The sequence below is a fragment of the Nothobranchius furzeri genome, chromosome 4 (genome assembly GCF_043380555.1).
Source record: "Nothobranchius furzeri strain GRZ-AD chromosome 4, NfurGRZ-RIMD1, whole genome shotgun sequence".
Classification (NCBI taxonomy): Eukaryota; Metazoa; Chordata; class Actinopteri; order Cyprinodontiformes; family Nothobranchiidae; genus Nothobranchius; species Nothobranchius furzeri.
In genome coordinates this window covers 73,503,877-73,519,343 of record NC_091744.1, presented here as the reverse complement: position 1 = coordinate 73,519,343, position 15,467 = coordinate 73,503,877, and the positions used below count along the sequence as shown (strand labels likewise).

The following is a 15,467-nucleotide window of genomic DNA, read 5'->3' as shown; positions in this document are numbered from 1 at the left end:
CTGACTCAAACTTTGTTCCACAAAAGGAGCTGATTAGAAAAATCTTTATTAAATAACAGCATTGATTGATTTAAAACATTTGACATAGAAAAATCACTTTTTAAACTTGATAAAATATTCTATATACACATACATAAACACAGAAGAGCCAGCAGGGCATTTGAAGAGTTATTTGCTGGCGTTAGACGAGGCTGAGCTCTTGCTGTCCGTCTCAGAATCGGGTTCTGCTTCTTCAGATTTTCGGCTCAGATTAAAGGTTTGATCTTTCTGAGGTGAGATGCTCACCGGTGCAGGGATGCTCTGCAGGGAAGACATTACTCAAATATAAAATTCTAATGAAAACAGAAAAAAAAAAAAAGTTTCAGAGCAGAACCCACCAACGCTTCCCGATCCTTCATCATTTCTTCTATTTCACCATTCCAGCCGAGGAATTCCGCAAACCTTCGGATGGTTTCTGCCAGATCTCCTAGCTCCATGTGGTCCCGCCTCCGCAGGGGGACCCTCTCAAAGGGGCCCACGGCGTGCCGGTTAAGGAGGAGACGAGGCACGGAGGAGCCCACTGTATTCACCAGACTGGCAAACGGCTCAATCTGAAACCGGAGAAACGTTTGTGGCACCACAAAATGCCAGTTTGATTTGAGGAGGTGCAAAATGCTGTTTACCTTTAGAGATGTGCCCATGATGATGAGCAGGTCTGCTTTTGGGAAGTCTTTAGTGTGGAGGAAATACTTCTGAGGGAGGTCCTCTCCAAAGAACACAACATCTGGTTTGACTGTTGCGGCGCAGAAAGAGCACGTGGGAACGTTGTCACTCATTATAGCGCACTGAAACACACAGGAGGCGTTACCATCACATGCAATCACGTTAGGCTGCAGAGAACATCGTAGGACCTACTTTAGCCTCCTCTGAAGGATACGGCGTGTGGCATAGGTGACAGGAAGCAGTGGCGAAGCTACCGTGGGCCTCCACCAGCTTCTCATCGGGGATGCCACACACTGTGAGGAAACAGAAGTTAGGAGATGGAAACAGCTGGTGCAGGTAGCAGCAGCCGTTGCTGCAAACTAGGAGTCATTTAGATGTTTGCATGAAGATCGCTGTAACATACTGCACCTAAATGGTGCACACCAGTAAAAGACCAAACATACAAGCACGTTATCAGAGACAGCTGCTCACATTTCTCCAGCCCGTCGATGTTCTGGGTGTAGACTCGGAGCAGCAGGCCTTTGTGATGAAGCATGCGGATGAAGTAATGGATGTAGTTGGGCCGGTGGCCTCCAGGATACAGAAACTTGGCCAAGGAGAAGAACGGCTGCGGGTCGTTGGAGAAGTAGTCAATGTTGAAAATGGCTTCTGGGTAAGGAACGTTATACTTCTCCAGGTTAGCATAGAGGCCCGTTCCAGGAGTCCTGGAAACGTTCACGTTTCACTAAGAAATTTCATCTTGTAGCGAAAAAAAGTGAAACTTTGAAAAACCTGTTTCTAACCTGAAGTCTGGAATGCCACTAGCCGTGCTGATCCCTGCTCCAGCCACCACCACCACCTTCTTACAGCGGCCGCGCTTCACCAGCAGAGCCACAGAGGACAGGCCGCTCTGGGACGACGACAATGATGATGATGTGGCCCGTAAAGGATCACTGCTGGTTCTGGACTTCTTTTCTTTACTGCAACTTTGAGGCAGATAATAAAAAACTGGCAACAATGATTTACTTTCCATGACTGATTCATGAAAAAAATCTGAAACATGCTTCATTTACCTTGAATATAAGACGTCCTGCTCATTCACACCTATCTGACCGAGGTCCTGACCCAGAGGCGAGGCGGTTCTCTTCCTTCGCATTTTTCTACACAAGCTCTGCTGAGACTCATCAGGCTCTGCAGGGTTAGGGTGCTTGGTCTGGGAGCTCCAGCTGCGTGTTGTCCTGCTGACCAGAGGCTGGGCAACGTTTTTATCCCTGCTGGACCTGGATCTGCTCATTCCAGCACCTGCTGCAACAACAAAATAAATGCAAAACTGATTTCATACCTCAGCTTAAAGCAGGAGCTGTAGCTTCTGGCTTTTGAATCTTCAAAAAATCCCCGATTCCTGTTTTCTGTCCCTCTCATCTTCCGGGTCCCATTTTAAAAAAGCTGTTACCCTAAAATCATCTCAGCATCCGTTTCTGCGAGTTTCTCTGCACAGAGGGAAGCTGAAATGATTTAAAACTGTCAACAGTTGAACAAAAGGTAATGGCTGCAATATATTTGCCCCCCACCCCAGCTCGCGCCTCAGCAGCTATGCTAATATAGTCCACAGCTGTGGCAGCTTTACTGTTTGGGCAAAGCGGAGCGAAGAGCTGGGAGGGGGCGCATGGGAGTTTAAAAGAACCACAGATATGAGTCAACAAACCCAGCTGGGTGAGAAAAGATGTCCCTCTTACAGCCCCCACAAAGTGAGAGAAATGGAGGCGGGGGAGGATAAATGATATGTAGAAGAGTTTCATTAAAGAGAGCTGGGGAGGAGGAGAGAAGAGGCTCCTACCGGCACGTTTCAGAAAGACAACAGAAACTTTTGAATTTACCATATTTTAAGTGACGAAGCAACGCCGTCTCATTCTAAAGCTTTAAAAAACTATTTAAACTCTGCAGACGGCTTTCCTTATTTACAACTTTCATTTCAGGCCCTTAATCTTAAAACCCCAACACCTCATCAGTACAGTGGGCCTTCTCTCTCCCCTCCACATCCTACAGAACTATTAAAAACAGCAGGAGGGGGCCGATGGCTTCGGCTTTTGTCTGGTCTCGTCTCAAAAAGACACGGCTGAGAACGGTCAATAAATCACCGGCCGGTTATTACGGGTTTGTCACAGACTGTGGAGAGGAAGCAACAGGCTGCACCTCCACTGCTCCGCCCAACTGGACGGTGGATTGTTACTTTTAAACTGAAACGTTCCCCTTCTCCTCGGATAAAGCCCTAAATGTGCCACAGATGTTAATATTACTCTTTAATGACTAATATATCCCTGTACGAATGACAAAAGGCTTTAAAAGGATTTGGATGCCCCCCCCCCCCCCCCCCTTGCATGCTCTGGGGTCTCCTGACTGAAAGTCTGCACACATCCCTCGCGGACCACCAGGAGAGTGGCTGATCATACGAGGGTTACAGTTGCCTCAGTGGTCACCAGTTTAACTCCCCCGACACATTGCCGATCCAAACAGACGTGCTGATTAATAATCCCCAGAACAACAAACCGATAAGTTTGCATAAAAGCAACAAAAGACTGAGAAGGTGCTGCTTTGACTGCATCGCTTAGCTCTGAAGTTTAATCAGCAAATATGTGCAAAACTCCATTCAAGAAGCTGATCAATGATTCATTTAATTCCATCTACTTGAGCATTTGTCTCATACGGTTTAACTTTATTCTGAACAGCTGAGAGGTCAAAACATCGGCGAAGAGTCTCAGCTGAGCCTAAAAGCGGGTTTAGTTACGTTTAACGAGGGCTTTTCTGCTCCAACCCCAGCGTTTAACCCTCCACTCACAGCAGCAGAGTCGAGGACGGCCACCTTTGATCTCGCCGCTCCACCACCACCCAGAAAAAAAGCTGAAACGGCGACCGGCAGCCTGGTCGTCATAGAAACCTCTTCATTACTTAGCTGAAGAGGGAACAGCTCCGTGTCCTCCCTCCCCACCTGCTCGCTAATGACATATCACTCTGTGTAGCATCTTTGTTGGCCTCTCCATTGACACAAAGCAGCGAGTCCTAATTTGTGTTAGGATGTTGTTTGCTCACACAGAGGAAGGTGGAGGGGAGGTGCATTTGCCCAGTGGGTCACAGTTCCATAATGACCATCGTTTTGTTGTGATTTCAAAGACCCGCTGGCGCTTAATTAAAAAGAAATCAAGTATCAATACAAATCCTGTTAAAGGAATCAGATGACGAATCAAACTACCTAAAATTGTCCCAACATGTAACAATTAGAGATGCATTAATTGTGGTTTTAAAGAGAAAATTTGTAGTTTTTTTTTAATTGTTAATCTCTGGAAATATCATCGAAATGTTGTAGAAAATGAATTAAATGATGCCCAGTTTGAGAAATATTGACCGTTTTGTAACATATAACCATTAAAAAAAAATCAGGTTTCAAATAAGTCTACAGGAGCCCGTTAGGACTAAATACATTTACTTATTTGTAACAAGTGGTTACAAAACTTTCATCATTCATAAACGTTGTCGTTTTACACATTTACCTCTTCACTCGCTGCCAGTGATGAAAGGAAGTCTGATGTGCTTGTTGTTTTACTGGAGGTTGAACTACCAGAGATTTTTTTGCCATTCATTGGGAAGGTCTTACTCAAACTAGGGATGTCCAGATCTAGTCACGTGGTTTCAGCCCCGATCGGCATCGGTCGTTACTTCCCGATCCGGACTCGGATACAGGGTTCAGATTACAGGAGAGCTCAGGTGAACCCGGTTCTCCTGAAAGGTTGCCAGGCTCCCCTGAAAACCTCAACTTACACACCCAGAGGGAACCTGAAAAAAGATCCTGATTCTACTTATATTACATTATTTATATGGACTCTCAGCATAACGGGGATTCTTTTGAGCGGAGACCGGGAGATGCAGAGCGCTAATTTTTCAAGCGCTCCAGGAAGCTGCGTTCTCCTCACGGCTACATTAACGTTTTCAAAGTGGTGTCACCCAAAAAAATATATAATTAACATGATTGGTTATGTCCGTTCATATTCTCTCTGGTAATTTCTGTCTTTTATTCGTGCCCGACGTGCTCTGCTGCTGGAGGACTGAGAGGAGATGCAGGAAGATTAGAGACGGACGAGAAAATAAAAACCAAGAAAACAAAACAAAGTTCTTGAAAAATTAGATGTATGTAGATTTATCCCACTACACATTTTAGCTCTATAAAGCAGAAATTTACCAACATGTAAACTTTACATTTTTGATAAAATTCAGTTCACGATCAAAACTCTGTCCCATGCCCAGGGCTGTAGCAAGGCATTTTGAGGGCCAAGACAAAATAGACCCCTGCCCGGTATTTTAAGTTGAGGTGCCATTTGTTTTTATATTAGACTTTTTTATATTTGCACTAAAGTCCAAAATTTTACAATTTATTTTATTTATTACTTGATTGTTCAAGCTACCTCCCAGAAGTGATCTGTTTGTTAACAGAGTTGTTAAACGTTAAAATAAAGTTAATTCAATAAAAAATAAAGTACATTCTGGATCTTTTTCTTGGCTTTCTTTCTCTTTTGATGTATCGGATTTGGACTCTGTATCTGCAGATTCTCTAAATCAAATGGCTCAGAGGCAAAAAAAAAACTGATGGGGACATCCCTAACTCGAACACAAAAATACAGTTTGCTGTGAATGATTTAGCTATGTACTGCCCCCTATTGCCAGGGCAAATGCACATTGTCACTTTAAGGGCCAACCCCGAGTCCTGATTATCAAACAGCTCCGACCTTTCATCCTGGATGGTTCAATTTTTTCTCCAAGAATGCAAAAATTTGATTAACTTTAAAATCGAACCCCAAAAGTGAAAACGTCTGCATAGATCAATTGATACTTGTAGAATTTTTTGATTTTGTGAGATTGGTGCTTGACAAAAAGTGCATTTACAAAAAAAAGAAATAGAATATTACATTATATACATGTTGAATACCGAATGAGTCCAAATTTTTAACTACTACACAATTCTTCAAATTCACAACTAGTAACTTAAGGTGACTGTGTGCATTCCTCCTGGCGATAGGGTGCTTTTAGCTTTAGCTTAGCATAACACAGTAAGTGAATGGAACCAACTAGCAATACGAGTAATAAAGTCCTTAAAATCACTCAGTAGTGATCATAAATCTGCTTGGTGACCTAAATAATCAGTCTGACTGAGTGAAAATAACTAGTAACATAAAGGCATCACAGCCACCACTTTAGTCTTGGGACTACATTGACAAAGCACAGCTGTAAGCCTCCGCTAAACGGTGCAAGGCAGCCCCAAAGACACCTGATTCCATTAACAGAGATGCCCACATTAGCGAACTGGCTCACGTAAAAGGAAACATGATGTCTAATATAGCGTCACTCAGAGACTTAGACCTGCTCCCATGTATTTTTATGGTTATATGTTATGAAGACGCTAATATTTTTCAACAACTGGGCATAATTTCATTCATTTTCAACAATATTTCGATAGATATTTCCAGAGATTAATGGTAAAAACTACAAGTTGTCTCTGTAAGTTAAACAGATGCTGTGTAAATAAATGACAATAAGGTTTTATTAAACCCTTTTATTAAAATATTGTGTTGATTCCGTAAAAATGAAAAGTCTTTACAGGGCTTGCCATTCTTTGATACCATGTGCCCACATCTTAAGGCTTTTTACAAGGAAAATTCTGAAGGTTTAGTTGATAAATAAGTATAGACATGGCTCTGGATTATATAAAATGCTTATAGAAAATGTATAAAATAAAACAATTACCTTGAGGTTATATTAAAATAAAAATATGGGTATAAACTTCCATTTAGATAAGCAGATGAATTAAACTGATGAATTAAACTGAGCTGAAAAAAATGTTTTTATGCATGCCTGGCAAGCCAGACTAAATAAATATTATTTAAATGTATTTACTTAAAGGGGCATTATGGAAGTTTGACAGCCAAAACATGTATAGAAATAATAAATTTCTTCTTCATACATTCTCCTGCAATGCCCTGGTCCAGTAGAATGAGCCCTGGCATTTTTACTGTGATTGCCTGTTTTTCTGTAAAATCACAGAAAAAGAGAGCTGCTCGGGTCGAGCAGGCTGCTTCATGCGCGTTCACGCTCAGGCATAGCCCGTAGCATTTGCTATCCGTAGCTTTGGCAGCAGAGAGAGGCAGTGCCACTCTGTGTCACGCATAGTGACAAACCTAGCTACATTTCTGAGGACCCTTAGCTACTTTCTGTAGAACTTTCTTCTAGATATTTCCTGCATCGTTCTTTGGTTTGACGTTGTTTCAGGTGTTATCAAGGATATAAAAGTTACAGATGCTATGAAAGTTACTGGTGTGTAGCTCACCTTGTAAGATGTCTGACTCTCATGCAGAAGACCTGGGTTCGATTCTGGGTGTGAACGTAGTATATTTAAAGTTTATTTTTTACATTAATGGTATATTTTTTCACAGTAAAATGTGCAAATTTTTGAGACTCGCCGAATGACATTGAATTCACAGATAAAAAAGATGTGGGTTCAACTTTCATTTTGGAACAATTTTTCAAGCAAGGGAAGGGAATGATCTAAGCTTGCAGGAGGACTGACCCATCATAAACCTTTGTCGGCTGTGCTGAAGAGAAAGGTACAGAACCAAATTATTTAATTAATCAGATGTGCATTCTCCTGTCATCTGGGCCACACACACACACACACACACACACACACACACACACACACACACACACACACACACACACACACACACACACACACACACACACACACACACACACACACACACGGGACTGTCTCAGCTGTTATTTTCATTAAGGAGTGTGCAGGTACAGCATACGCGCCTCGTGCACGAGCCTACTGTTGAAGCTGCCGTTACGCTTTCGGCCTGAGGGGGCAATCGCGAGCATAAAAATTCAAAAGTCCGTAAAGTCCCTTTAAAGAGCAAGTCACCCCCAAATCAACTTTTTTTCTGATAAACAATTTAAATGCGTGTCTAATCGTGCTGTAGACATGTGTAGTCAATAGTTTTACACTTAAGTGCATTTTAGTTAAAATTTGACTTTTCTGCCTAAAACTGTCAGTGTTGTGCCGTTGTCAGGTAAAAACTCTGCACTGCATTTGAATTTAAATCTGCCATCGCTATTTATGCCATAGCTGGTACCATATGATGTCACAATGTCGTTGTGAACCTGTGTGTGTGTGTGTATTTGTTGGTGGCTCTGCCCTCCGTCTGCTAGGCAACAGCATTTGTTGCATTTTTTCAAACAGGAAGTGGGAGTGGAGTAATACTCTGGTAGGGGATGACTTGCTCTTTAAACTTTGCAAAGCAAGAGTTTGGCCAGTCCACTAGTCTAATTATTTGCAGCTTTGAACAGGAATTCCATTTAGTGGTGCTACGCTGACCCCTAGAGGATGCGTTAAGTCATTACAAATAAAACCACAAGATCCATTGATTGTCTTCTTTTAGCTCATCGTCTCACTTACCAGTTTTTGTACTGATTATGACTGATTTCCTAAGGTGTCAACTGAATAAATTACATCACACCAGGACTCTCAACTTTCCTAAAGCTATTTCAAATTAGGGTAAAACTTTCATTTTAAAACATTGTCTTTATGCACCTCTCTATTTGTTCTGACTATTGTAATGCACATATAAAGCTGCTATGTTGTCAGTGTTTGACTTTAAAAAGTAAGACTAAAAGGATATGGTTCCTTTTGGCCTCAAGGGCCACCATCCAGCAGGTTAAGTGTTTATTTTACTCCAGCACACTTGATTTGAATTTCAAATGAAAATGCAACACGTGCATGTGTATTTTTTATATGTATATGCGTCCATTAAGGCTCTGAAACAATAACCGCTCAGAAACCCACCTTTTTATTAGTGGAGTTCATATGAATCACAGCTGAAGCAAATGAAGAACCATTATATAGTCCCTAAAAGCTTAATTATGTTTCATTGGACAGTTTAGTGGCTATTTTAACAGAATAATTTAACTGTTAACGATGTCGTGCGTTTCCCGTATTGATTTTTGTGACTCAGCTCATAAATATTGACCCAAAGTAGAATCTTACTCTTTGAAACTTTAATCCTGTAAAACCAGGGGGAGATAAATATATCCAAATACTGCATGCTGCTTTTCAAAAAATGAAATTTAGAAATGGTTATCACGTCATATAAAGGAAATGGGTAATTTTGCTACTCGGCAAGAAATAATCTCAGTAAAACTTAAAATTATTATTCATGAGAACGTTGAAGGTTGCAGCGTTGTCAGTAGCTACCTGTCTCCTCCCAGACCGCCGAGCTTCGGAGTGATGAAAACACGACAGGCAGAAAACTCTGGGTCAGTCCGGAAGTTCCAACATCCAAATGAGAACTACCTTAACGACGCTGGTACAAAAAATAAAAGTTTGAACCTTGTCCCTGCCAGCATCCAAAGCGACCGGCTTAGCTAAAAGTGTCTCGTTCCTCTGAAACTCACGCACAAACGGTTATTTCTCAAGACAGAGGTCTCACTCGGCTATGTTTTCAGAATATTAAATCAGTCATCACGACACGAACACAGGCGGGAAACAGGGGTGGAGTGGAGGTCACGTGATAATGCATTTCCGCTTTTCAAAATTCACTGTTGAATATAAAAGCGTAAAATAACCGTATCTGGCACCACACACCAGAATGTTCTAAAAGCAGCTGAAACAAACTCAACCGATTACGTTTTTATGTTAAATGTTAACCCAAACCACCCAGAAAAACGCATCTATTTAAACAGTTTTCTCATTCTTACCAAATTCAAATTGGGGGCGTGGTCAACTTCCACACTTGAGAATCGGGACACCCTACGCACTTGCACCCCTGGCCAGGAAGTGCAATTGAAGAGCGCAAGGGTGCAAGTGCGAGTATTGGGATTGGGCCAAAACCTTTCCGACACTCAAAGTGCGCGGAGCTCACGGAGGAGTACAAATCAGGCTTTACTGGGTGTTGATAGTGAGGTGGCCAGCAATTTTTCAGGGGTGGTTATGGCCATCTCTTAGGGGCGCCACTGCCTATGAAGAGACAAGAATAGTTTGAGTACATTAAACATAAAGCTGTATTTGAAAACATTTATAACACAGGTGGTGTTACACTAAAAACGGGGTCATTGTTTCAATAAGAGTGTGTTATAAGACATCTTTTTTAAAGACGATCTTAGGGGACAAACAGTAATTGCGTCACTTCCTCTTTAAGAAAAAAGAGGCGGTCTTAACGTGTTTTGGTTGTTATTAAACGCATGAACGAATCGGTTTATTTTGAGGCTCTATTTGTTCTGTCCCGCCTGAGGGGTCTGCATTTTACTGCGATATTACCTAAAAATTCTTTCCATCCTCTCAACGCAACGCCCAAACATGAAATATGTTCCGATCCATCTCTGACCAAAGGGTTCCTGGTTAATTTCAATTTGATGAAAAATAATAGTTTATCCTTTCGAGGCCTTACTCGATGGTTCTTTTTTTAAAACAATGTACGAATTTAAATGTATTCTGCTGTCAGCCATGACATTGAGCAGCTTTATTTCACATTCTGGTTGTGTTTAATCTGTTTGCGCTCTTGTGTTTTTAGAAGATCATCAGATAAAACGGAGCTTCAGTTTGCAGACTACCTCCGTGTGTTTAGTGGGTGGAGATTGAGGACCTCCTCCTAAAAAACAGTCATCAACACAAGCCAGCGAAGCAGCTTTGCTGTTACACAAATTGGGGCCAGAATTTTTGTTGTTTTCGATGGTTTTAATAGTCCCACACTGCTTGTAAATTCATTGGATCTATACTAGCTACCATTAAATAAGGTATGTATTACATTTGACTGTTGTTGTGAAACGTGCGTCACATTTTGAGAACTTTTGCAGCACCACTTTTTGAGGGAAAAAAACTAGCTAGAAGCCACAGTTTCAGATAAAAACGTCGACATTTTTAGCGACTAAAATATGGATTTGCGACTTGGAACATTTTTATTTGATAATCGCGTCTGCCTCTCGCGAGCCAGAGTGCTCTACAACAGCGCGTGCGGTTAAAACTGATGAAATGTAGCCACACAAAACTGCGAGGTAGCCGCTCGGAAACTGGCTGAAAAAGTAAAAAATGTTTGTTAAAAGTAGCGTTGGATTGTTTAAAACAATAGACCCGCGCCTGGCGGTTCTAATTGTTAACACTCGTTTAAGTTGAAGTCAACATCCTCACAAAAATGTCGAAGGTTAGGCAGCTAGCTTAAAAGGCTCAGGCTTCGTTGTCACCTTTTAGCTTAATTGACGCGGCCGTGTTTAAAATAACTAATAAATCCATTTGCTGCCACAACTTCCCGCGAGACTTCCTGTTAATCTTTAACACGTTTATCAGGTAACAGCGATGATGTTTACCCCCCCCCCCCCCCCCATTGGATTAATGACAATCACTTGATCAGTTATGCTAATGTTCTGTTAAAAATAGCTCCTAGAGTCGCTTAAGAACTGATTCTGAGTCAGTTGTCTGGAAATGTTGCTGATAATCATAAAATGATCACCTATCATTTACTGTCGTTTTCACATTTACAGTACCATTTATCACGTAGAGAGGGTGAATATGACGCAAACGTTGCTTCTAACCTGACATTATTTTCCCCACAGACTTAATGTGTTCAGCAGTGATGTTTACGTGTGCTGCATCTGTCCATACATCCATCCATTCAAATGTCTGCCACGATATGTCACTTATACAGCTATTCATGGGTTAAAACAGACAAAACTCTTATTGACACTTAAGTAGACTTAACGACATGTTTTACTGATTAGATGCCATGTAAAACACCAGTAAAATGCATTTACATTTATGAATTAAAACCACTGCTGCAGCAATTGTTGAGTGTAAATATTAGGGGAGTTATAGATCATTCTGTTGGTATACTGCAACAATCAAAAACTTTGTGTGAAAAAAATAAATAATAAAAAACATTGTTAGGTATGTCCAATTTGGTTCAACTGGTTTTCTATATTCATGGTGAAAAATGAGCTTCTTTCATTATAAATGTTAAACTGATCTGTTTCTCGGGATTCCATTAAAGGAAAATGAAAATTTATGCATTTTCCTTCTGATATAAATATATGGTTAAACTCAAACATACACACAGATATTTAAATATTTAAAATGTCCAATAATTTTAAAACCTGACGAAAGAATTAAGAAACTACATTTTTATTTAGAATTTTTGTAAATGTCATGAAATATTTAATTTTTCTCAAGTGAATCTATGATACATTTTATTTATTATGAGTTGCTGTGAACACCTGCTTTTTGTAACCTGTTGTTCAGACTGTGAACTGGTCTACCTTGTTTTTACTACTAGCAGCACACCCAAAGAGCACACTCCTTATTTCTTTACACATTGTGCTCACAATGGCAACATTTGTAATTCTGACTCTCAACCTCAGTTTTCCCCAACACACGCAAAACATAGACTTCTGATTACATGATTACAGCAAAACAGTCCCTTAACCGGAAGGTTAGCGCTAGGATATGCTGCTTGTTTTTTTTTTCTCCAAATGTGAGTTATGGGCAAACATCTGCATCTGTTTATCTAATTGTACTGCATGGATGTGCAGCATGCTTTCTGAGGCATTTAGAGCTGGATCCATTACTATTGAGATTTTAAAAACATGTATATCTACTATTTCAGTTAGAATTTGTGTGGATAAATCGGACATCTTTGTTCTCTCCAGGAAAAGCATCTTCCTATCCCCCCCTTAACATGCACACAGTGTGTCTGTGAGTCTTTCTGTCATCATGGTAATAAGATTATTTATATTCTCAGATGAGTCAGGCGGAGCAGGTGACTGAGGACATGCCTGCATACCACGAAGATGAGCCAGTAGCAACAGGTAAGCGTTGTTGTCCTTTCCACAGCTCTAAGGACATTTGCACAAGGACAAGTCCTGGTGTTGGTGTGTTACTGTGTCAGAGTGCAAAATCCTGGAGCCATGGGGGAGGGCAAAAGTGAAGCAATGGCTTGTTTGGGTTTATTTCAGCACTGGTATTGCACATAAATGAAATAAATACTTCACAGTCTTCTGTGTTTCTCAGTCACTGCTATAGAGAAAGTTGATTGAAATGAACTTTAATGAAAAACTATGTTCAGGTAAGATCATGTTTAGCCTTTTAAACTTCCTGTACTGTAGATGTGCACATTTGCATTTTTAATTTATCTAGATCAGAACTCCCATGAAGGTTAGGCAACTACCAAGCCATTAACATATGACACTTATGCACTCTTGTATTATGTAAAAATGTTGTTTTTCTACTCATTTTAAATCGCACTTGTCAGCAGGACATTATCTCCCAAACTAAAGAGCCACACGAGTGCCATATTTGGGAGTTAAAGAGAAAATTGTTTTTCGTCATAAAGAACAACGGAGTTAAAAATAACTTGGTCAACATTCTGGTGAATTTATTTTTATTTTGAGAACTTGGTTTGTGCAAAATACTGGTTCTTTGTGTGGTTAATTAAAAGTCTGGTGCTCATGTGGGTTACTTCAGGGACGACTGCTGAGCAAACAACAATTTGGGAGTTAGTCACAAATCATCAGCTAAAATATGATGTTTGTGAGAGCTTTAGTCATCATCATCCTGGTTTCTTATTGTAAATGAGGACGCACCATCCAGTTGGTTTTTTAGTGCAGATTTAAGATTTTTGTACAGAACTGATTTGCTGAATACACATTATTTTAAAACAAAAACAAAAAAATCTCCACATAGCAAATCATGCATTGTTTTTTCTACAAATAAAATCATCTGAACTGATGTTCAGTATATTTAGGAGAAAAGTTTGTTTATAAAATGTAACTGGAAGAATGGCAAACAGCTGCAGTTTTAGCTGAAAACAGTGAATTAACCCCCCTAAAACAGAAAAGGGTTAGCTTATGCTAAAGCCTTTCAACCTAATTCACTATTAACATTCATTTTTAATGCTTATATTTATTTATTTTGTTGTTTTAAATCAGACACCAACAAGGATCATCCGCAAACACAACCAGGCATGTTCAGCAGGTTGGCAGGGGGGTTGTATGGAGCCACTAAAGCGACGGTGGGCGGCGTGACCTGGGTAGGAGGAAAGAGCCTGGACCTGACCAAGACAGCTGTGTGCTCTGTGGCTGCTGTGCCTGCTATGGGGGTCGGGCTGGTGAAAGGGGGAGTGTGTGCTGTAGCAGGAGGAGTGACTGCTGTTGGCTCCGCAGTGGTCAGCAAAGTTCCCATAGGAGGCAGCAAAAAGAAAGACAAGTCTGACTGACGGGGGATGGATGAAGAAACAACACACACATGGCCAAGTTAAACAGCTCACACTCCGTTTTGACCATTTCTGCACTTGTGAACAGGAAAAATGCAACAAAGGACATAAAATTTTAGTATACAAGTTTTGGTGTTGGTTTTGTGTTTTTGAGTTACTTATTAGGAGTCATTCAATTTTGTGTCCAAGATTTGTACTGAAATAAACCCACAGCGCACCATAGGAGGACCAACAGGAGCGTGAGCGATGTGAAACCATTGTATGACAATCAGTGAGACTCAATGCCCAAGAGTTAGAGGTTCATAGGAGACTACAAATACTTCACTTTCTTCTAGAAAACTGTCAAATGTACCTGGAAATTGTCCGTGTTATTTGTTTACACTCCTTTAGCCATCACGTTTGTTCAGAAATTAGATTTGTCTGAACAAATACTTGTAAGGAAAAGTCCTGGTTAATAATGACGTTACATGCTGGTTTATGATATTTCACTGGTAGTTTATTTTTAATATATTTCCATTTCAATTGTTTCTCTGACTTTGTATTGCCATCTTGTGGTTAGGTTTGCAGATTAATGGAAAGCAGTTTTTGCTCTCTATAAGTTTTAATTGATAAAAATCATCTTTCTGCAGAAAAGATGGTTTATTGTGATGAACATTTCCCTAACTATTTGTTTTTCCTTTTTAAGAAAAAATAAAGCTTGAACATCATGTTGAAATAAAGCAATAAACAAATATCAAAACCCAGTTTATGTCTTTGTAGTTTTGAAAAGTAGTATTTCATAGAAAATACTTATGAAATTTGGGTTTAAATCTAAAAAATGAACATTTATGTTTGGTAAATTCTTTTTTTATTGTAACAAGGTCTAATTAGGCTCTTTTACTATGAGGTTTAATTTTTTAGGGATGTGCAGCCATAAAAAAAGCATCACAAACACTGCCAAATACACAAGAAGCATGCCTAAAAATGCCAAATCCCTTGGAATATTCCGTTAGTATTGGCCCTTGTTTTGGGCTTCAAGTGCTACCAGGTGTGTGCAGCACACAGGTGTGTGGCGGGCTCTTGACTGACCTCTTGCTGTGTAGAGTGATCAACACCACCTGGTTGAGACTTGGGATGCAGCTCTTCATCCCAGATCAATGGCCCATATGAGAAGGAGCCAAGCTGTCGTGGCTGCGAATGGAATTCCCGCGTGCTACCGAGGCCCCTGATGGATAAAAAATAATCATGTAAAAATGGCCAATATTATTGTTTTATTAATATTATTAATGAGGGAAAGTGGAACCATCTAATTAACCAAACAACTCAGAAGAGTAAACAGCATTGCAGGGACATTTTGTTCAGCTGTGTTGAGAATTCAGTGGATGCACAATCCTTGAGAAAGAAAGAAGAATCATTACTCTTTCCTTACTTTTTATGTTTAGATATTGATAAAAGTGTGCTTGTTTAATTGCAGATAAATATGCCAAACTGACAATAGACATCACA

The 15,467-nt window shown here is 40.3% G+C and overlaps 2 protein-coding genes across 2 annotated transcripts; one reads left to right on the top strand and one right to left on the bottom strand.

Moving 5' to 3' along the window:
- Nucleotides 1-32: 32 nt before the first annotated feature.
- On the bottom strand, nt 33-9,358 carry si:dkey-103i16.6 (SIRT1 domain-containing protein). Its single transcript, XM_015964758.3, has 8 exons — nt 8,981-9,358; nt 1,755-1,986; nt 1,485-1,667; nt 1,174-1,406; nt 895-995; nt 663-824; nt 378-590; nt 33-300 (listed from the first exon to the last, which is right to left on the bottom strand). The coding sequence occupies exons 2-8, from the start codon at nt 1,973-1,975 to the stop codon at nt 169-171; spliced, it is 1,245 nt and encodes a 414-aa protein (XP_015820244.3). The 5' UTR covers nt 1,976-1,986; nt 8,981-9,358; the 3' UTR covers nt 33-168.
- A 591-nt stretch (nt 9,359-9,949) lies between these two features.
- On the top strand, nt 9,950-14,725 carry tmem263 (transmembrane protein 263). The gene is made up of 4 exons (XM_015964754.3): nt 9,950-10,197; nt 10,296-10,518; nt 12,513-12,579; nt 13,699-14,725. Exons 3-4 carry the CDS (start codon nt 12,513-12,515, stop codon nt 13,983-13,985), a joined length of 354 nt encoding a protein of 117 aa, XP_015820240.1. The 5' UTR covers nt 9,950-10,197; nt 10,296-10,518; the 3' UTR covers nt 13,986-14,725.
- Nucleotides 14,726-15,467: the final 742 nt, after the last annotated feature.

Excerpts from the sequence above, each read along its gene's own strand:
- si:dkey-103i16.6 (XM_015964758.3), bottom strand. The coding sequence starts at position 1,975 with ATGAGCAGATCCAGGTCCAGCAGGGATAAAAACGTTGCCCAGCCTCTG. Across the intron at positions 591-662 it reads TCATGGGCACATCTCTAAAG|ATTGAGCCGTTTGCCAGTCT; the intron begins GTAAACAGCATT and ends CTCCGGTTTCAG. Across the intron at positions 301-377 it reads TGAAGGATCGGGAAGCGTTG|AGCATCCCTGCACCGGTGAG; the intron begins GTGGGTTCTGCT and ends TCTTCCCTGCAG.
- tmem263 (XM_015964754.3), top strand. The coding sequence starts at position 12,513 with ATGAGTCAGGCGGAGCAGGTGACTGAGGACATGCCTGCATACCACGAA. Across the intron at positions 12,580-13,698 it reads AGATGAGCCAGTAGCAACAG|ACACCAACAAGGATCATCCG; the intron begins GTAAGCGTTGTT and ends GTTTTAAATCAG.